Source organism: Haliotis rubra, unplaced genomic scaffold (assembly GCF_003918875.1).
Source record: "Haliotis rubra isolate DU_JTF1 unplaced genomic scaffold, ASM391887v1 Scf1706, whole genome shotgun sequence".
NCBI lineage: Eukaryota > Metazoa > Mollusca > Gastropoda > Lepetellida > Haliotidae > Haliotis > Haliotis rubra.
Genome location: NW_025765677.1, coordinates 71,347 through 93,805, shown reverse-complemented (window position 1 = coordinate 93,805; position 22,459 = coordinate 71,347). Strand labels below are relative to the sequence as shown.

At 46.9% G+C, this 22,459-nt stretch overlaps 1 protein-coding gene across 1 annotated transcript; it reads left to right on the top strand.

Moving 5' to 3' along the window:
- Window positions 1–2,455: 2,455 nt before the first annotated feature.
- LOC124272582 lies at window positions 2,456–22,296 on the top strand. The gene is made up of 5 exons (XM_046707785.1): window positions 2,456–2,675; window positions 15,362–15,446; window positions 19,261–19,560; window positions 20,573–20,872; window positions 21,905–22,296. Exons 1-5 carry the CDS (start codon window positions 2,628–2,630, stop codon window positions 22,174–22,176), a joined length of 1,005 nt encoding a protein of 334 aa, XP_046563741.1. The 5' UTR covers window positions 2,456–2,627; the 3' UTR covers window positions 22,177–22,296.
- The last annotated feature ends 163 nt before the right edge of the window (window positions 22,297–22,459 follow it).

Below are 22,459 nucleotides of genomic sequence, written 5' to 3'. Positions count from 1 at the left end.
AATGAATTACAGATTGTAATATCAGGTTTGCTTTTTACTTTCTTTATATGACAGAGGAGACGTCCAAGACAAAATAAGATGTGTGTGTTGTTACAAGAGATTAGCCTAATAAAGGTATCAAAACTGCGGTTAGCAAGTGTACATGAAGGAAGGCATTCTTGTCTAATATCTTCATCTCTCTCACATATTAAGAGAACATGGAATTCATCCTCCACCAAATGTAAACCATTACTACGACAATAAGTACCAATCCTGTCAGCATAACTCATGTTTTTGTGCCTACCGAGCTCAACCGCTAAACGGAAATTATTACACCTAAATTGAGAAATGAATGCTTGTAATAATATTGAAAATCGACTCTTAAGTATCTTTCTACATTCAGCAATGACTTAAATTTACTATATACATTACACTTTGATGAATTAGATATTACGGGATGCCAGTCTTGACATAAACTTTGTTTGAAAGTGAGCATAAATACATTTACATTACCTATATCTTGGGATAACCATATAATACCAAAACCAAACTGATACAAAATGTGTTTAACAGATGTAGCCCAAGTATTTCTACCAGCTTTATCCAATAACATAAGCATTTGATAACACTGATACGGCAACCTGTGAGTATTTAACTGGAGCAATCTACACCAATATTTGACACATCTAGACATGTCCTGATATTGCAGTGGAATTCAATTCCACATTCACCCACGCCATAACATTGCTAGTATATTAACTAACTTTCAAAAACCTTTTACAGAAGTATATTTGCAACACTTCTTCGAAGTTGCATGTCCATATGAATATAAATAAACACATTCCAGTGTGCGGAACGTGATTATTACGTTTAGATTTGATTATTCCATAAATAACAAAAATACGGTTTTCATGTTGAAATATTTACTGTGAGACGCACATAAAATTGTAATTTACACACCATCTGTAGCCGAGATAGATAGAACGTTATTTATCAGACACGCGCGTACGCTGGTGCAAGGACTGCAAGTTCCATGCGCTTGAATGAAGAGTTATAACAAACTCGGTGCTTTAAAACACACACACACACACACGCACGCACGCACGCACGCACGCACGCACGCACACGCACACTAACATACACACGCACACGCACATACACTAACACACACGCACACACTACCACAGATACGCACGCACACACTAACACACACACGCACACACACTAACACACAGAGGCACACGCGCACACACGCACGCACACGCACGCGCGCACACACACAACGAGTTATAACAAACTCGGTGCTTTAAAACACACACACACACGCACTCACGCACACGCACACTAACACACACACGCACACACTAACACATACACACACGCGCACACACGCACACACATACGCACGCACACACTAACACACGCACACAGAGGCACACGCGCACACACGCACGCACACGCGAACACGAACGCACGCACGCGCGCGCACACACACACACACACACACACACACAACGAATGTTACTATAACCACAAGTCCCAAACATCTCTAGAAACCTTCAGCCTTGATGTACAGCTTCTCATGTAAGCGACGAGGACACCTTTAATGATGATCACGTATATGTATTGTGAATGTCTGTTCACGTTCAGTCAATGTTCAGTGTGACTCCAAAGGGGTTAAAGTTAGGACCAGCCTAACAAGAGCTATTCCGCCCTGTTAAGTGTTTGTGATAGTTTCCACTTCCCCTCAAGATTCGTAAATAGAGCCATTGTGCACATGTTAATCACCTCGCTATTTCCTCATGCTCAAACGACAGAACCCGAAAGGCAAACTCATGCTGACCATACATTAAATGGACAGTGACACTGGTGTACGTGTTGGTGGAGCCTATCAGTGGTTTCACTGTACATGTATCTCAAACGAGTGACGTCATAGTGACATGAGTGAATGAGTATGGATTTACAACTCTTTCAGGAATATTCCGGCGAGGGACGCCATTGTTGAAGCACATTGTACCCATGTGGGGAATAGAACCCTGGCTTTCGGCGTGACGTGCGAACGCTTTACCCACTAGGCTACCCCCACCGCCCCTCATAGTGACCTGAAACCAGTATGCTACATAAAGGAAAATTATTTGATTAGGCATACATCACAATGTAACATTACATAGAGTTGGGTTAACATCTTGAAAATTACCATCTTGCAGTCATACAGAATGTTTGGTTAACATTTCATTCATACAGAGGTGGGTTAACACGCGCAGACATACCAAGAGGTGGGTTAACATCTCGCAGACATACCGAGAGGTAGGTTAACATCTCGCAGGGTGGGTTACCGTCATGTCTACACACAGAGAAGTAGGTAAACACTTCAGGGATGATGATACTCAGTGATCGGGTATTGTCTAACCAAAAAGCACAAAGTTATTACCTAGTGAAGAAATGACAGACAAAAAACCGACACAAAGTATTCAATGCAAAAAACATAAAAACGCACAGTCGTTTAACAAGTTTTAAACTAATATTCTTGAAAGCGATTAGCATATTTATGTTTTGGAGTTGAATACTTTAGCTTGCCTCGTTAATATACATGTCATGTGTACTTGAAGTGCCTGACTCACACACCAGGAAGAAGACCATGTTTCGTGATGATGATGCCAGTCTCGTCAGGGTCTAGCGGCTGCGTGGGAGTGAAGGTATGTAGACAGCATGTTGATGTTGGTGTTTCGGGCAGATATTCATTGATTCTACGTGCCTTCGTGTGTCTTCAACAGATATTCTAACAATGATTGTACATTATGTTCCTTCGTTGTTCTAACACTGATTGTACGTTATGTTCCTTCGTTGTTCTAACTATGATTGTACATTATGTTCCTTCGTGTGTCTTCAACAGATGTCCTAAAACTGATTGTACGTTATGTTCCTTCGTGTGTCTTCAACAGATGTTCTAACACTGATTCCACGTTATGTTCCTTCGTTGTTCTAACACTGATTGTACGTTATGTTCCTTCGTGTGTCTTCTACAGATGTTTTAACACTGATTCTACGTTATGTTCCTTCGTTGTTCTAACAATGATTCTACGTTATGTTCCTTCGTGTGTCTTCAACAGATATTCTAACACTGATTGTACGTTATGTTCCTTCGTGTGTCTTCAACAGATGTTCTAACACTGATTGTACGTTATGTTCCTTCGTGTGTCTTCAACAGATGTTCTAACACTGATTGTACGTTATGTTCCTTCGTGTGTCTTCAACAAATGTTCTAACACTGATTGTACGTTATGTTCCTTCGTGTGTCTTCAACAGATGTTCTAACACTGATTGTACGTTATTTTCCTTCGTGTGTCTTCAACAGATGTTCTAACAATGATTGTACGTTATGTTCCTTCGTGTGTCTTCAACAGATGTTCTAACACTGATTGTACGTTATGTTCCTTCGTGTGTCTTCAACAGATGTTCTAACAATGATTGTACGTTATGTTCCTTCGTGTGTCTTCAACAGATGTTCTAACACTGATTGTATGTTATGTTCCTTCGTGTGTCTTCACGTGTGTGAGACGAGTGGTTTCGTGGTTGATAGCCGATACCACTTGAGGTAGCCGCGCTACCCATTCCGTCGATCGTCTCCCCAGGTTGGCCATCTCTCTCGCATACTGATGCCCGAATAAGCGCTCGACCAAAGTCCGATTGAATCTCTGGACTATGGCTTGACTGCGATGAGCCCTGGCCATGCCACGCCTAACTTGGACGCCATGCTTGTCTAGCAGTTGTGACACGGCACCCATGAACTCCCGTCCGGAGTCGACTTGCAGCTCTGTGAGCCATGTCAGCGGACTACGCTTGTATCCTCGGACTACCTGGGCCGAGTCGCGGTTAAGGGTTCGGCTTCTTTGTAGCGGTTGGCCACGTCCACGATGGTTAGGGCATACTTGTACCTCTTGTCGTGGGGTAGGAACAGGAGGTCGGCCTGGTGAACGCTATTGGGTATGTTAATACCAAATATCCTTCTAGGCACGTAGCGTGGTTCCGGTAAATAGATCTGCCACAGGGCTTGTTTTTCAAGCCACGCTTTGGCCTCGTTTGGGGGTACTCGCGCCATTTTAGCCAGCTTATGTACACGCTAGCTCCTTTCCAGTACCCACGTGGGCTGTAGTAAATAGCCTCAAACATTGTCTGGTTCCGTGACATCGTATACATACGTCTATGTGTTTGGTTAAATTTTCTCATGGCCGTATGCGTACGTGTTGATTCCATCGGCGGCTATCCACGCTTCATGTCCATCGGCGACATGGACGTCATATATCCTGTGTCCTTCGCTTCTCAGCGTGTTCATCTGATGCTTGAAGGTGCGGGCCCTGAACAGGGCCTTCTTGAACCTGGCATGTTTGATGTGTTGTTTCACCACGAACTTCTTGACCCCGTTTCCGGATCTCGCCGTTGTCGGCCTTCAAGATGGAGTACATCTTGGGCCTCAAGTGCGTGCGTAGCGTTTGGAGGCCATGGAAATCCCACCTCGCAATCCTTTCTCGATGAACAGGTGAATGTTGTAATCGGTGAGGAGTTCCAGCTTAACTCCGGTTTTCCCAAGAGAGACCGGGGCTGGTGTAGTACCATTCGGGGTCGAGTTGATACTGCTTGAAACACGTCTTTCTGAACGTCTCGAACACGTCAGCCAGCAGGAGTACGTCCGTTCTCAAGTACAGGTCGTGGTAATCACCCGGGTTCCTGCAGCCCAGTCTCTCCCACACATTCTGGGCGTGGTCGTAATCGTCCTGGGTGATGGCCGAGTCGGTCAAGTTGCTGTCTCGGCGAACTTGGCCCAGCCATCCATGTACTTGTAGGGGTAAACACACTTCCTCATCAGCAGGGGCCGAGTCTCGGCATCGGTGTAATGATCGGTGATGGGGAAGGTATCGTTGTCCTTGACCAAACCGTCGAGAGACGACAGCAGGAACTGAACTGAGTCTATGAACATCAGGCCGTTCAGGAAGAAGGAGATGTATCTCTCCATGTTGTTGGGGATGCACGTCAGGTTGCCGTCAACCCTCGCGATGGCCTTGTGCTCCTGCGTTTTGTGTGTGTTGGCGGCCGGCCCGATGTCAACGGGTTTGATGAGGGCCTCGAAGTCTGCGTAGATGATGTAAGGTACAGACATCTGGTTCTTGTGATTGTCGAATTTTAGGGTGTTGTCGCCTTCCTTGGGCATGTCGATTCGTATGGCCGTCTGCCCACGCCTAGGCAATCCTCCAGGTGTGATTCCAGCAGGTCGGCCCGGGTGAAGCCGTGCAGGCACCGTTCGCAGAAGTGTCTCTTCACTCTGTGTGCCGGTTGGTCGTACAACAGCCTCCTGAAGTGTTTTATCCACGCGTAGTGATACTTGTCACCTCGCTGGATCATGAACATATTGATCACGCGAAGACCCTCCATTGTGCTGATCCTGTGCAAGATCGTTTTGTTGCCTTCGTGCCCAAAGTCGTTGATGGCAATGGGGTTCTGCTTCTTGATTCTGGTGACCTGGGATATGGGCTTGGGTTCGTCTATACCGTCCCAGTTCAGCCCGTCGTCTTGGGGATAGCTCGAAGGTCTGTTCGAGTTAACATCGGTCGGAAACAAGGCGGACCTGATAGCTACCCTCATGCAATCGTCCCCTCTGTTCTTGACGTTGACCATGGCTTGTTTCTTCTTGAAGTAGGGGGGTAAGTCTATTTACGATCTGCCTCTGAACGGTACGTAGTAAGCTATGTCTAGATAGACCTTATCGATTTTGTCCACGGCCCACCCGGACCCCCTGTGCGTGTAGTGTTCCAGGTACTCTCGTATCTGCTGAAGTGAAGTGTCGATGGACTCGTCTACCGTCTCGGGTTGAGTCGCGACTTCTTGTTTACCCCGGAAGTAAGGCTGAACGTACTCAATGGCACAGTCCGTCTGCTGTTTATCAAGCAACATCTTTGCCGTGATTTGAAACTTGAGACTTCCCAGGTCGTTCAGTTCCTCATTGACTTTGTCAGCGATCAGAGGCTTGATGTCGCTGATGTCTATGTTCTTGTCTATACTCATCCGCCAGCCTCTCAGGTAGTTACCTACAGCACGTTCAGTGCACACCAACTGTAGATCGACGACTCTGTGCTGATGCAACAGTTCGACGAGATCGGGTTTCCTCATACGGGAATAACCTACCAGGCAAAGCTCTCTCGCTTGGAGTTTGAGTTGTTTCACCGTGGGAGGTCGTTGTACGGGGGCGTGCAACAGTGAGGCTAGCCCCGCTTTCCCCAGGCGGGAATAACCCACCAGCCCCAGCTGCTTCGCTTGGAGTTTGAGTTGTTTCACCGTGGGAGGGGGTTGTATGTTGAGTAAGCTAAACAGCTGGGGTTTCCTCAATCGAGAGTAACCCACTACACCTCGTTCTCTCGCAATCTGCCTGAGCTCTCGGACAGTAGGCATTGTTATACTCAGGTGTATACAATCTCTAATTGAGCCACCGGAAAAGGAGGTAACTCCTCCAACCTTAATAAAAAAATAAAGGAGGCGCCTTAGTGGAACTTTGCCGTGAGCAGGTGGAGGGCTGGTGCCAGTAAGTGCACTTCAGCGTCGTAATCGGCTATGCTTAGGTAGACCGTTCTGCACTCAACCCGCTCGGGGAAGCTGTCCAGGTAGTCTTGTATACCTCGTAATGAGCTGTTGAGATACTTGTCTAGCTCAGGTTGAGTCGCGATCTTTCGCCCACCTGTGATGGGGAAAGTATACCTGACGCCCCCTTCCCCCCATGCCATTTCCAGTGTGAACCGAAATTTGAAGCGCCCCATCTGTTCAAGTATACCGGTGATCAGAGCATTGATGGCGGCGATGGGTATGCTCTTGGTTTTGTTCATCCGCCAGCTTCTCAGGTAACCTTTCAGGGTTATGGTACGCATGAACGCAGGCATCATTATACCTAGGTGTGCACAGTCTTTAACTGGGGCTCCGGCCTTACACTTCCATCCTGAGGAGGCGCCTACGTTCGTTTATGTAGTCCTTTTTCCTCTTGTAGATAAGCTGGTGCCGGACGACGTTTGTCCCGTGGGCTTTACATAGGCAGTAGTAGCATTTAACTCCCATGCCCGCACACGGAGTACGTGTAGGTCATGAAACACCTCCTGTGGAAACAACAGTACCCTTCGGTCTTGCATCTCCTACCGCAGGTCTCGGTCTTCCCCATAAGCATGTACTGGCATCGATACGTGGCAGTTCTCTTCGTATACTCATAAGGGGACCTAGTTTAATTGTTTTGCGATCAATATAGTCGCTGCTAGGCCTATCACGACGAAGACCAGTTCTCGGTCCTTTTGCCCTGGGAGGGTGCGTAGTACTGGGAGAGTGTGGGCTCATCGAGGGGATTTGGGCTGTTTGCCGGTCAGCAGGTAGTATTCTTTCACGGCGTCGTCGACGTCCTTGAACATTCGAATGGCATGGTTCTCATGCTCGAGTCGTTCGTTAATGTAATCGAGTCTCTGCATACGTTTCTTCACGTACTCGGCTTGCGCGGCTTGCAGCTGCTCCACGGCTATGTCATGCCGTTTCCGTTCCGCTTCTACCTCGGCCGCGTTCTACCTTGGCCCCGTAGCTTCGAGAACAGGTAACTGCTCCCGGAAAATGCCAGGGCATTGACTAAAGCTCCCCCGATCATCATAGCGATCGTAGCCAACCTATATGTACCTATACTTAAATTATTCCCCGGTATGATCCCTTGCTTCACGAGGATGTCCTTGGTGGCCATCACCCAGGTTCATGATGAGCATGCCCATATCCTGCAGGTCGAAGTCGAGCTTGATAGTCGGTTGTTTGAGAACCATCTTGGTCAACCGAGCATATGCTATGGCTAGGCCGGCGACCACGGTGGCGTGGTATGCTTCGTTAACGAACGTTTTCCCCTCAGGCATGATGTATATAAGATATATATGTAATTATAACATAATATGGGGGTTGACCTCTAATTGGGGTTACAGGGTTGGTGCTGGTTGTGGCCTATTATATAACATGAAGAGACCCGCGGCAGCCGCATCAGCTGCGCCTGCAACCCACATAGTTACTCTTATGGCGCTTGACTAGGCCCCCTTTTCTACCGGCGCCGACTCTCTTAGGGTTCTTCTGCTTAGTGACTTGTGTCGGTGTCGGTGTTTCCTCCTCTGCCGGTATTTCCTCTGGCAACGGGGTTGTCTGGGCAGGATCCATCTTGTATACTATTACTATTACTGTTCCCCTCTTTAAATTGACAATGCTTTGCCGTGATGATCGCCGCCGTCACCGGGGCTAAGAACATGCCATATTTGTGGTACAGCACACAGCTGACAGTGCTCAAAGCGTGTTCGATGAACGGGTCCTTCTCGAGGTCCTCCCACAGGTAAAGCCAGCGTTCCGGGGGAATGGGGAGGAAGTACGACGCCAAATTGGTGTAGATCTGCGTCATGGTCGACCCTATAGTCTTCATCATCTCGGCCCCAAGCCGGATTTCGTATCTAGAGTACAGCTTATCGACCTCATCGGCGGGTAGTTTCTGAATCTTATCGGGAGCGTAGTCCCCAAAGTATTGTTTGGCATTGCCGCCGATTGCCAGCGCTACCAGCTCCTCCCGCTTGTCATCATCCCCCATCTGTATGGGCACCAACAGCTGTTCGAGCAGGTCGTTGCACTCCATCCTATAATGTAACAAGCGATTCTTAACTCTAATGATATAATAGCAGATGCACGAGAGACATAGCGAGATGAAGGTTAAGTTACACACGATGAGCACTTCACAAGCTGACATATAGAACTGTAACCTTTAATTGCTAAGCCTTTGCTGGCAATGCCTAGCACTCGTTAAGCCACGGGTTGGTCGGTCTTGAGCACGAGCTTAGCATGCTTCGTCTCGGCTAGCTGCCTCTTCACCCGTTCCCATTCTAGTTTGCTCATCACATCGTTCTCCCTCAAGCACTCCTCGAACGAATCCCTGTCCTTGCAGTGGAATAAGGCTACCCATCGCGTTTGTTCCCTGAGGCCTTTCAGTACCGAGTTGAACTTCTGCGTTAGCACCCAGACGCTGTGGTTTGCATGCTGGCCGGAGAAGGCTAGGTACGATATCATGTTTCTCTTCTTCGTTATCTCCTTGTTAGCACTGCAGTCGTCCAGGATGAACAGCCTCGACTCCCCCTTAAATTTCTTATGGTAAGCCTTCAGCCAGTCCTTCAGGCGTGTTTGTGGGTCGACTCTGTGCACGTCCGGGTCCGTCATCACCCAAGGTCTTTCCGTGTACGTCCTGTTCATATGCAGAGTAGGGCACATGATAACGATGTTGTTGAACACATCCTGGTTGTACCCCTCCAGCATATCCAGCACGAAAACGGTCTTCCCACTGCCTGTCTGCCCAGACACTATGGCGCAGTGCGGGTCGCGGGGTAGATCAATAGATGGCTTGCACGAATCTCCCATTGTCTATATTAAGCTGCGCATCCATAATTACGTAGGTATATAACTTCAACTTGCCCGCGGGTTGAGCCTTCTTGGTGATCTATATGGTTATCCCCTCGCTGCCATTGTCGATGCGGCGTCCGCTGGATCACATGTCCAACCACAGCACGTACTTGGTGGTCAGGTATTCCCCGATCTGCGAGGAGGATAGATCCAGGTCCTGATGTGTGGGTGCCGGGTGCCGGGTGCCGGGTGCCGGGTGCAGGTTGTGGGTGCCGGGTCGGTAGCTTCATTATCTTGTCCCTTCAGAACGGCTCGTAATCCTCCACAGGAACGTTCAAGATCCCTTTCATCGATCGCGCCGGCACGTTCAAGTTGATGTTCCACAGCGTGTCGCTCTTGTCCCGTACTATCGTCCGGTGCCACAGGACCCGGTCGTACAGGATGGCCACCTTCCCCGAGTACTGGGTTCGAACCTCCCTGGCCAGCTCCGGGCTAGTGACCATGTCTAACTCCAGAGGGATGTTGTCGATGGTGTAACTACCAGCATCACCGTTCGGCGTACGCACGACTTTGCTGTAGTCGTTGAACGTGAGCTCGCATTCAAGTTTATCACTTGAAATAAAACAGCGCATGCCCAGTCGAGCGACATGCAGAACCTGTTCCCATATGCTTCAGCGATGGCCTTTTCACCAACCGGGATCTTGTCGAGCTGGTCTGCAGTGAAGCCGTACCCGACGCGCAACCGGGTCGACTTACTGATGCATTGGTACACGTCGTTGACGCGTTCTCCCTCGCTTTTCCATAGGTCCCTGTAGCAGTGAAACACGTCACTGTCGTCGATGCTCAGCACCTTGTTGCCGCTGATCTTGATGGTGGTCTTCTTGATGATGGCCTGACCTACGTTCCGCACGAGCTCGCGTTTGTCATTGTCGGAGGCTAACGTGAGGATGAATGCCAGTAGAACCGTGCCGGGCACGATGAGGTCGTTCTCACCCAGGTTGGGGAATCGAACCAACAGCATTTGGTTCTGGTCTATCTTGCTGGGATTGTTGGTGATGGTCACCGATTGGCGCACGCCTCTGACGCCTAGAGGCTCCCTTGATCTCCGGAAAGGGTCTAGCTTCCTACCGTATGACTTTGTTATATATACAAAATATATAAATTTAATATAATTAATAGAATGGCCGAAGGTGGTTACAATGACATCCAGATGGATGACTTGTGGGATGATAGTGCCCACTCGGTCGGAGAGGAGGAAACCTCGTTCTCGCAAAGCAACCGACTCCTGAAGCAGACCATCGACGAATACTTCGACGCGTTGAGGTGTAGGCACCACATCGAGCCGTTGGGACGAGACTATTCCAGGTTCGCCCTCGACGAGAACAGCACGCTGCGATTGAAGGCTAACCCAGAGATCAATATCATGAACGTGCGCACGAGAGAACCGCTTGCCTTATCGACACTCATCAGTCGCCATGGTGAGCAACTGATCCGCGGTGAACTAAACCTCATAGATTACAGTGGCGCAGAGCCCAAAGAACTTCCCCCGAAGGTTGTCCAAGATCTGCAAGCTACCAGGGCCGAACTCAACGATGAGCCCCAATGTGCCATCGAAGAACTGTTGGCCACGTACCTTAACAAACCCTTACCCGGGCTCAAATTTATCGTTCGGGAACTGCGAGGGCTGGACAAGGCTATGCAAACCATTTGTGGGTCACTCGTGGACAACACGGCCAAACCGGATGCGGGCCGAACCCTGGGGTCCGGGGATGGTATGACTATGCCCGTTTCACCGGCCGTGGGGGGTGGGACGTCACTCACGTTGATACCCGGGTTGATACCCAGCTTCTGGTGGGCCGTGGCTATGACTATTTCGTTGTTGTAGCCCACCACTTTATTGATTCTCAGTTGCATGTCACTCGGGGCCATGTACAGTCCCACGTTGAACACGTAGTCGACTTTCGACCGGGCGTATTCCAACACGTCTTGGTAGCGTCAGATGGCACTCGGCAGATAGCATCCTCGACATTGACCACGAACTGTTTCTGCGCGTCGTAAGCAGTCGAGTCTTTCAAGTGTTCGGTGCCGGCATGAGTGAACCCTCTCGACGTGTCCAGCATGAACTTTTTCCAGTCATCCGCGGGCCCCTGCTCGAACCTCCAGACTCGGTAATCCTTGGTCGGTGGGGTAGCCTAGTGGTTAAAGCATTGGCTCGTCACGCCGAGGACCCGGGTTCGAATCCCCACATGGGTACAATGTGTGAAGCCCATTTCTGGTGTCCCCCGCCGTGATGTTGCTGGAATATTGCTAAAAGCGGTGTAAAACCAAAACTCAGTCAGTCAGTCAGTCAGGTAATCCTTGGTGTCGTCGAAAGCCATGTAACGGTCATTCCACTCGTTCGTCGTGATGTGATGATACGACTTGTACCCCCATTCTTTCATCTTTTCGCTGACTTCCACGAGGGGCATGTTGTGAACGATGGGGATACCCAACCCGTAGTTCGGCCACGGCAAACCCCAATCCGTCTTTGGGTCTAGTTCGAATTCGTTGCAAACACGTTCGTAGGCCCGTCTGTCGTACGGGTTGTTTACCACGTCCCGTGCCTTGTGCTGTTGGAGCGGAGCGCTGATCTCTTTGAGGATATGCCTGACCTGGTAGTACACGTGGAACGTGAACACAGACCTACTCAGCGGGCCCCGCCGAGTGTCGGTCAACGTCAAGCCGCACCACATTGTAGCGCACCACACGGCGAAGTTGAGTTGGTTCTGCCAGAACTGCATCGGGTTGTTGAACCAAGCGTGGACTGCCTTGACATTTGTCACCGAAAGCCTATACCGGTCGAACACATCGATGAACTGGGCTCCGAAGTACAACCCAGCCACATCGACAACGATCTTCATGTTCGTGAAGTCTATGGCCATCTTAGGGTAAAACACTCCCGGTGTGTACATTTTGAAAGTATTATATAGTGGTATATATACTCTAATATGTACGTGACACTTCCAGGAATAACGTGCGGTGAGTCCGTTCAACTGATGCACGTGTTCGATAACATGTCGGGTCACCTCGAAGCCGCACTCTGCGATATCACCTACCTGCCGCGGTGGACCAACATCAATGACAGCAACAACAAGCTGTTCGTCAGTGGCGTCCGCAACCACATAACCGATGGCTACTACAGCATGTGCTCGCTAAGCGATGAAGTCTTCAAGCCCGTGGGAGCCGAACTCAAGATGAACGACTCAGACGGCACGGTGGTGTTAACCAACAATGGAATGAACCCCTTGAGGTTCGGCAAACCATTGGCGAGGACCCTCGGGCTGCCGCCGGACGAGATAAAACCCACAACCACCGTCATGGGTATGAAGTTACCCGACCTAGTCCTGTACCATGAGCTGTGCATTCATCTCGATCAGCTGGGCACGACGGACAACTTTCGGGTCGAACGCCCTTCAATGCTGCTGAGAGCCATACCGGGTGAAGACGGAGAAGTACAACGACGGCAGAACCGAGTCGTTTTCATCGCAGCAGTACAAGAGGTTATTTCGGGGCACCATCGCAGAGTTGGTTATATCAGTGTTAGATTTAAAGCATAATCCTGTGAATATAAGATACTTCAGCATAACGCTGCACATAAGATGACTAGCGCACAAGGACCCGGAATGAGGTTGAAAAAAAGCGTCAATGTAGGGATCTCCGCCCTCGGGGACACACGTGGGTTCAACGACCCCAGAGTAGAGGGTAGGCTGTATGCCTTACAGCTTAAAAACAGCTTTACGAACGTGTTGAAGTCCCCTCAAGCGGTAGTACCCTAGGTGATATAGTTGATACCTCAGGAGTGGCCCTCAACACTCGGTTCGACCTAGTCCGCATCAGTGATAATGGATGGTCGGTATACCCATTGTTCGCGGCAAACTGTTCGACCTAGAAGATGTCGAGAGCACGACCGTTGCCCAAAACAAGCAGTATGCCCTCGTCTTCACCGACGATGCCAAGTGGGTGTTGTTACCTTCTCAAGTCGACTGGTTTCTCAACATCACGCTCAGCTCCCCCTACGTGTTCACGGAGAACAAAGACAACGACCTAAACAAAGTCGTGAATAACGGAACCCTGCTCGTGGCTTACGTCCCAACGCAAAGGCTTAGTGTAGTCATCAGCCCAGTATGGCAGCCCACGAAGCACGACGAGATCAGGGTCCTGGCCGAAGCAAAGCTGAACACGGTAAGTGACCACATCTCCACCGCACTCACTGACAGTAAAATCTCCGAGGAGGAGTTTCGTTTGGTCCTCTCTGAACTCTCCAAGTACCACGAGATGAAGCAAGAGATCCGGTCCAAGTCTCGTAAGAGCACTGTCATCAGCGAAGACGAGAAAAAAAAGTACATAGAACAAGGGTAAAACAAGCCCGGCAAGCCTTCGTTACGAAGACCAACTAGATCATAGGGGATTCATCGAGGTCAACATGATGTAGGTTGGCCAGGAGGTGTTGGTTCGCGGTCATAGTGACCAGGAAGTTGGTTGGGGGATTCAAAAGTGGTATATACACTGGGGGAAGAGATCGGGGACTGATAAAGGCTTTATCTATGAAATAAAGCTTTACAGAGGCCTTTGGCAAAACTGATCTCGTACCCCCAGTGTATATACTACTTACGTTATGTTCCTTCGTGTGTCTTGAACAGATATTCTAACACTGATTGTACGTTATGTTCCTTCGTTGTTCTAACACTGATTGTACGTTATGTTCCTTCGTGTGTCTTCAACAGATGGTCTAACACTGATTGTACGTTATGTTCCTTCGTGTGTCTTCAACAGATGTTCTAACAATGATTGTACGTTAATGTTAGTGAGCAGACTTGTGTCAAGACTAAAATACAATACACTGTAATCTATACTATACACTATAAATCACGAAATGTTTGAAAGTATGATATTTTCGCGAAAATTGCGAATGATTAGCGGCAACCTTTAACATGTGATTGGATTTTCTTTAGGTAGCTCGCCCACCATGGTGGGCTAGCTGGCTTAGGCGCCAGGCTAGTGATCCAGCAAGCTTGAGGTGCCGGGATCGAGCCCACCTGTGACCGGGTGTAAAAACTTTGGAGTCAACTTTGTGTGTAGACTCTTTCAGTGTTGTCACAACCCCTAGTGTACAGTACACAAACCTGTGCACTTTAAAGAACCCACGAATTCGCTGGTAAATGACCAGATGGTGGCAACATGAATATGTGCAAACACCTAGTTGCGGGTACATCAACTTGCAGTAAACGCGGACAAAGTACTGTGACAATGCGTCCCAGTCCACCCAGCAGTGAATGGGTTCCTCGTAAGGATGAGAAAGCCACACTCACTCGGTGTGCCTAGTGTCTGCAAGAGTTGTATGATCCCCAGGGAGTTGAGATTCATAATACGACGTGCCATTGCAATTGACATCCAGGGAAAAACAAAGCGCCTTTGAGCAGCTGAGCTGGATATCGGCGCTATACAAATTATTAGCATAATAATTTCAGTTGTGATATATTTTTCAGAATTTTCAAGTTACAAAAATACCATGACACAAAAACGTCTGTTGGTCGCCACTCGCAAAAATATCGTCAGGCAAAACTTTCATGATTTACAGTAACCATTATTAAAGGTGTCCTCCTCTCTAACATGGGAAGTTGTATTTCAAGGCTGAAAGTTTCTAGATATGTTTGGGACTTGTGGTTATTGTCACACTTTGGGGGGTAAAGCAGCGAGTTGTTTAACTATTCAGGTGCATGGGATTTGGAGCCTTTGCACCAGCACCATGCGTCTGTCTGATAATGACTTTCTATCTATCTCGGGTACAGAGGGTGGGTAAATTACAATTATATGTGCATCTCTCAGTAAATGTTCCAGTATGAAACCGTATTTTGTCATTTACGTAATAATCTTTTATCGAACTCTGTTAGGGACATTTGTGGACTTGTTGTTTCAGATGTTCGTTTCAAAATCGACAAGTTTATATGCAACACGGATGTATGGATCTGTTCTGCTGTACCTGGTGGTGGTGGTGTCCTATAGTATGTTACTTAAACGTTTTCATTGGAATGCCCTTCTATCAATGTAGTTATATGTCAAATTTATTTCACATTGCCTGTTTAAATACTGTCCAAATATGTCCACGTAGAACAAGAATGGTGCTTGTTAAACAATGTCTAACTATACTAGCCACATAAAGAAATTGTGCATTGTCAAAATATTATCCCAGTTGATAAGTATGATAACAATGTCAAAGGTACATATAAACTTTAATGGAGGGATCATGAGACCATAACAAGTCGGGAGAATTTCAATTGAAAAGTCAATCACAATGACGTCACGAGTCCACAAGCGGGACAGCGGTTAAACGACCATGTCACAAGCCCATTGGCATTGGGAACAGCAGTGCATCGACGATGCATAGAGCCTATCAAACGTACAAGGAAGGCTTGTGGGATGTCACGCCAGATTCTCTCAAGTTCTGTTGCAAGGTCAAGGACGTTATCTGGCGGATGAGGAAGATGGCGTAGACATCGATCCATCTCGTCCCAAACATGCTCTATCGGGGAGAGATCCGGTGAATTTGCAGGCCAAGGCAGTAAGTCAACGTTGTGGTGTTGCAAGAAATCCATAGCAGCCCTTGCCGTATGAGGGCACAGGCATTGTCCTGTTGGAATGTTAACCCAGGGCCATGACTTTGCAGAAAAGGAATTGCCACAGGTCGAAGAAGTCCTGGGATGGTTCGGGCAGTCATCACTGCAGTCTGAAACCTCTGGCGAAGATGGGTCACCCTTATCCATATGTCAGGTCTTGGCGTTGTTACACGTGGACGTCCAGAACGTGGCCGATCGATGACGTCATTTGTGTTCTGGTAGTGTCTCACCAGTGCAGAAATGGTGTTCCGGTGGCAGTGGAAATGTGCAGCCACTTGTCGTTGAGACATTCCCCCACGGACCATCCCAATGGCCTCATGACGTTGTGCAGACGTGAGCCTTGGCATGCTATGCGTTTCAATAGCCGTTTAATTTTTTGAACGTTCGCAAGGGCAGGGGTTGAGCTTTCCAAAGTGACAATATTGTGTGGCATTCATTTGCTCTGTTTCTCTTTCCCGGAATGCACGTGCAATAACGTATTGCACGTCTCAAGGACGAACCCACTGACGTCACGGGACGTGGCACGTGCATGCATGTTGGATACATGTCACTAATCTCTGAGTTTAAATCCTTATGTGTTTACACAGGTTTGATAAATTTAGATTTTAATTTTGTGTATGCACAGTTTCTTTATGTGCCTAGTATATGTCCACACAAAACAGGAACATTACTATTCATACACTGTCTAACAGTCTCCACAAAATAGGGACAATATAAGTTGTTCACTGGTCTCGAGGGGGACATGGGCTGATGTACCCTCGATGTTTGTTTATGTTCCCGAAGGGCTCAGGGAACATAAAGAAACATCGAGGATACATCAACCCATGGGCTCCGAGGGACCAGTGAACAACGTATTTATCTTACCGAACTGTTTGAAGTTTGAATAACAAATTTAGAGTTATCTCCATTCATTCGATTTGCATTCGCAAAACATCGGTAATTTCCGTACATCATACGTGATTCAATGTTATTCGAAATAAAGAACTACTACTACGAAGTACCAACTGAGTTCGGCATTCCCAGCGAGGTACATAGAAAATGTTACTCGCTTGTAAGCGGGGTACATTGAAAATAATAGATGAGCGCTCAGACAATCAGAAACGAACATTTATGTGTGAGGCAAGATAATGTCCATTGACTGACAATCTCTGTACTGACAGACAGGTCAGAGTATCGGAACATGCCTACACGGAAAAGGCACACTGCTATTTACATAGAATCTGACAAGGTCTGTACAAAAATAGGAACTGAAACAGAATTACTTTCCCAATGTCAGACCACTGACCACAGAATCACTGCTACATCGAAGTAATTGGAGTACAATCCCCAATAGCTGAAGGGATGGTGTAAATCCAGCTAGGGTCCACACAGGAATCAAATGTACTGTCTACATGGTCCCTAGTATGGTAATCTACCTTCTGTCGCGAGCGATTTATAGCTCGTTTTAACAGCGTATTATTCTCTTTAACAATATCGTTCATGATAACATACTGGTTTAAGCTGATATCTCTGATATACACTGGCCCAAAAAAGAAACGCATAGCTGAATTCTGATCTTCAAAGTATATTGTTTCAAAAAATATGGCATAGAATGACTGTCAATGTTAATATTAAGTGTGAATATAGCCCATACAATTATCCAACACACGCAAAAAACAACCTTTGGTGATTTTACAGCACCTTGAAAAAATCCCCGTATAATCTGCATGTAGAAAAATCTGAAAGCATGATGCACGTGCAAATACGGGATCTGAATCTTGATACTGATGGGTATAAAAAAGCCAGCAGTCCTGTTGCGATTCATTCTCCGAAATTCTGTATATGCGACCCTCAAGATGCCACGACTAAACGAAGAAAGCAGAAACAGAGCCATTGGACACTTGGAAGCTGGAGAAAGCCAGTCATCAGTTGCCAGACATCTAAACGTGAGGCAGAGTACAATTTCCCGTCTCTGGCAGCGCTACACGCAGCACAACTCGACCAGAGATCGTCCTAGGAGTGGGAGACCAAGGGTGACAACTCCAGCGCAAGACCGCTTCATCCGGGTGTTTCATCTGCGAAATCGGACCGTCACTGCAGCGTACGCCGCCGACAATGTTCCTGGGCTGCGTCGAGTCTCTGCACAAACCATCAGGAATCGCCTAAGAGAGCATGGAATCCGACCGATGCGACCACATACAGGACCTGTTCTGCGACACCACCATCGTCTTGCACGTCTTCAATGGAGCAGGAACGTTCGGCCATGGACCCTCTTGAACTGGAGGAGGATCTGGTTCAGCGACGAGTCGCGGTTTATGTTGTATCAACATGATGGCAGGATGCGGATTTACAGACGTCGAAATGATCGATATGCTCGACAGTGTGTTCGTGAGGTCGACAGACACGGCGGCGAAGGTGTAATGATGTGGGCGGGCATATCTGTGAATGACAGAACAGACCTGGTGCATGTCCAAGGGAATTTGAATGCTGTGCGCTATCGTGATGAAATCCTGGTACGTCATGTTATTCCCGTAATTGACGCTAGAAGAGAAATTTTCCAGCATGACAACGCAAGACCGCATACAGCACGCATTACAACAGATTTCCTTGCCATCAACAACATTACAGTTCTTCCATGCCCTTTAAAATCTCCGGATCTTAACCCAATTGAACATTTGTGGGACCAATTGGATCAACGTGTACGACGCCGACAGCCGCAACCACAGACACGTCAACAGTTTGTTGATGCGTTGCAGGATGAGTGGAGAAGAATCCCACAACGGCGGATCCGACGTCTTATACAGTCTATGCCCAGGCGATGCAGAGCAGTGATCGTGGTGGTCACACCAGATACTGACTTTGTGACCGTGCCATCAAAAACAGAGACTCTCAATACCACTGTGAATGACTGTATGTTTTTGGATACACATGTCCCAATACCTGTGTGAATTTTTATTGCTCTATTATCATTACTTTTTGTGTAATTTAAGTTATTAAAGCATCACTGATAACACTGGATTTTCACCTATGCGTTTCTTTTTTGGGCCAGTGTAGATTAATGTTTATCGTCAACAGGTTTTTGATTTCTAATTATATTGTTCTTTAATATGATAATTAATTGTTCAGAATAACTTCTCAAGTGTCAAAACATATGTTCACTGTATATAATCTCTCCCCCAATGCCTGACATGTCTACTAGTAGTACTACATCGTTTTGTTTCAGATTCTGGAGAATTGCTGTGTCCCGAGATCGCAGAACTTGGCTCCACCGTCAATCTCAAGTGTATAAAAGGAATCGCCACACGAGCCCATTCCTACTCAACTCCTATTGGAACTGCCGCTGCAACTTGTGATTTGTCAAACAGATACTGCATAAATCTTGGTGACTTTACAGCATCGGTCCTGAACGAGTCCTCTAGTTTCCTCACTATACCGCACCTACTGGAGACACACGCTGGTGACTGGGCATGTGTTGTAGATGCAGATGACCCAAACCCCGATACGTGTAATGTAACTGTGCAAAGTAAGTACACTATGTTCTTAAACGGTTAGGGATTTAGGATAGCCTGGAGGTTAAAGCATTCGCTCATCACGCTAGAGACAAGGAGTCGACTCCTCACATGGGTACAATGAGAGAAGCCCCTTTATGTTGTCCCCCGCCGTGATATTGCTGGAATATTGTTACAAGCGGCGTAAAGCTATACTCACTCATTGTAGGATATTTACGAATAATTATCAAAGTCAATATAGAGCGTCTCTGTCTTCACTTTAAGTCTCATTAACTGAGTGCTGCCAAGGTTGATGTGTTAATGATTACCTGTGCCACGTTATCGTATTGAAATTGTTGTGTACTTCTTGTTTGCATAATATAACGATATACATAGCACCAAATTGTAAAATTATAAAGTAATAAAGTCCTAATGAAATGTAGATTCTTCCCAAACCCTTGGTTGGGGCGATTTATATAAAATATTTGAAATGAAATAATTTTTTGGGAAGTACAAAGCAATTATTCCCTGGGCAGTAAAACATATCTAACAAAGTTAACATGAACATACACAACAGCTGACAAAGCGATGACATTTACCTTATTCCCAATTCCTTACTCAGTTTGGAGTGTCATACTCGTGATATCATACCCGTGAAGATCCGGGTCATAATTGAGCTTCAGTAACCCATGCTTGTCGTTAGAGGCAACTAACAGGATCCGGTGGTCAGACTCACTGACTTGGTTGACACATGCCATCGTATCCCAAATCCTAGGATCTATGTTCAAGATGTTGATCACTGGATTGCCTGGGCCCAGTTTCACAAAGCTCTTGTAAGCCTAAGCCATACTGTAAGATAGGAAGTTCGAATGCTTCGAGGAAAGTTAAGAGATCTTAGGCTTACAAGAGCTTTGTGAAACGGGACCCTGGTCCAGATTCGATTATACACAGAGAGATTCCTTATAGCTAGAATATTGCTGAGTGCGGAGTTAAACAACAAACAAACGAACAAGCTTCAATGACATCAACGTGTATCCATTGTTTCAGAGAGTCCATCATGTCGAATAACAAGCCCACAGAACACCAGAGCACTCATTGTTGGTGAAGAACTTTCACTGACAGTCTACGTGAGAAGCTTCTACTGCTCTGAGTCAGTTATCATTGGAGTGAAGACGGGGAATATCACAAGTCATCCTATCAAGGAAACTGTTACCAAGGTGACGAACAGCACTGAAAACGTAACATTTCACATGACGGCATCCCACTTTGGAAACGTGACCCTTGTGTTTTCCTGTGGCACCAAGAACCAGCACGTGCTCTGTGAGGGCATACAGTCTCTGGTTGAAGGTAAGAATCAATACTGCACACCCACCCGATCCAGGAAATGTTACACATAGCGAGCACCTCTCTGTTGGCAACTGTGAACAGCTACTAGCACTTACAAAGATCGCTGTTACACCCAAGAGACAGTTATTGTTACAAGCCCTGTAAGACTCGCGAGGCGCTACTTCCGGTACTAAGCTGGTTCCTGTTTTGAGATATGCGAGACGGAACCCAACTTACTTCCGGTACCTGTGTCCGGTGACAAGCGTATATTCAAGAACCAGTTTCCATGTGTGGAGCAGCTTCAAGTATATTTCGAACCTTTGTAAGTGCAAGTATCGGTTCAAAGTTGCCAGAAGAAGGTAATTTTGCGGCATCACGTGATTGATAACTGCAGGATGAAAACCTTTTCACAACAGATACCGATGTTCTGATTTAAGAGTTTAACAGATAATAACTGTGTCAACTATTTTAGCATTTTGTAATTTCAGCATGAAGGTTTTTCTAGTACAAACGTAATGCTTTTTGAAAGCAGTATAGTAATTCTTGTCTTTGCAGTTTAATGAGTATAACAAAGAGCAACGTATTGCTCTAATCTGATAAAAGACAGCGCATTGTGTAATCGGGGCGGTGGGGTAGCGTATAGGTTGAAGCGTTTGCTTGTCACGCCGAGGACTCGGGTTCGATTCCCCACATGGGTACAATGTGTGAAGCCCATTTCTGGTGTCCCCGTCTTGATATTGCGGGACTATTACTAAGCGTATAATGTTAAACTCACTTTAGGGTATTTATATACCATTCACACTTTGCTAAGGATCAAATCATGGATTCAACAAACAACTATGATGTGGGGTCAAATTTGGTTTAAATATCTTGGCTTATTGTAGGCATGGATCCTAGGTTTCAGTATGTCATTTCATCTTGTGCATCAAATAACTGCTATGCATAGTTTCTTCTTCCACTAAACATTTCAAATAACACATGTGTTTCTAAGCCTCTATGTCACCGTAACATTAAGTGGGTCGTGGATCATTGTTTCCTATTACTGTCCTGCAGGTAAACAGGCTAACATCACGACAACACCCACACAGCCCACAGGTCACCCAACAACAGATGGACAGGATACAGATAGCTCTCAATGTGGTGTCGAAGGTTGCATAATTCCTATTGTTCTTGCTGTCTTCCTCTATGTCGTTGTCGTTGTCGTCGTAGTCTTCATAATCAAATTTGTATGCAAACGCAGGAAAAATAGGGAAGAACATAGAAACAAAGAAAACGAAGATGACACTGAAGCATCCGCGCTAAGACAGGAAGAGGACACACAGTAACAAGGATCAAGGAACAAGACAATCCAGTGAGTAACATCGTTCGAGAAGTTTCTGAATGGAACTGCTTCTAGGAGGATGGAAGTACCTATAGTGTAGCAACAAGAGCACGGATCTAGACCTGTCAAGCAAGTCAGCAAACCTGACCGCCCGATTCTGTTAGACACCTTTTACGACAAGAATATGCTGCTGAGACCAATTCTAACCCGGATCTTCAAGGATCCAAGGCTGGAAGACTACCACCAAATGTCAAGTACTGACCTGACATCATCCACATAACTCGAGT

Excerpts from the sequence above, each read along its gene's own strand:
- LOC124272582 (XM_046707785.1), top strand. The coding sequence starts at position 2,628 with ATGATGATGCCAGTCTCGTCAGGGTCTAGCGGCTGCGTGGGAGTGAAG. Across the intron at positions 2,676-15,361 it reads GCGGCTGCGTGGGAGTGAAG|ATGTTCGTTTCAAAATCGAC; the intron begins GTATGTAGACAG and ends TTGTTGTTTCAG. Across the intron at positions 20,873-21,904 it reads CATACAGTCTCTGGTTGAAG|GTAAACAGGCTAACATCACG; the intron begins GTAAGAATCAAT and ends ACTGTCCTGCAG.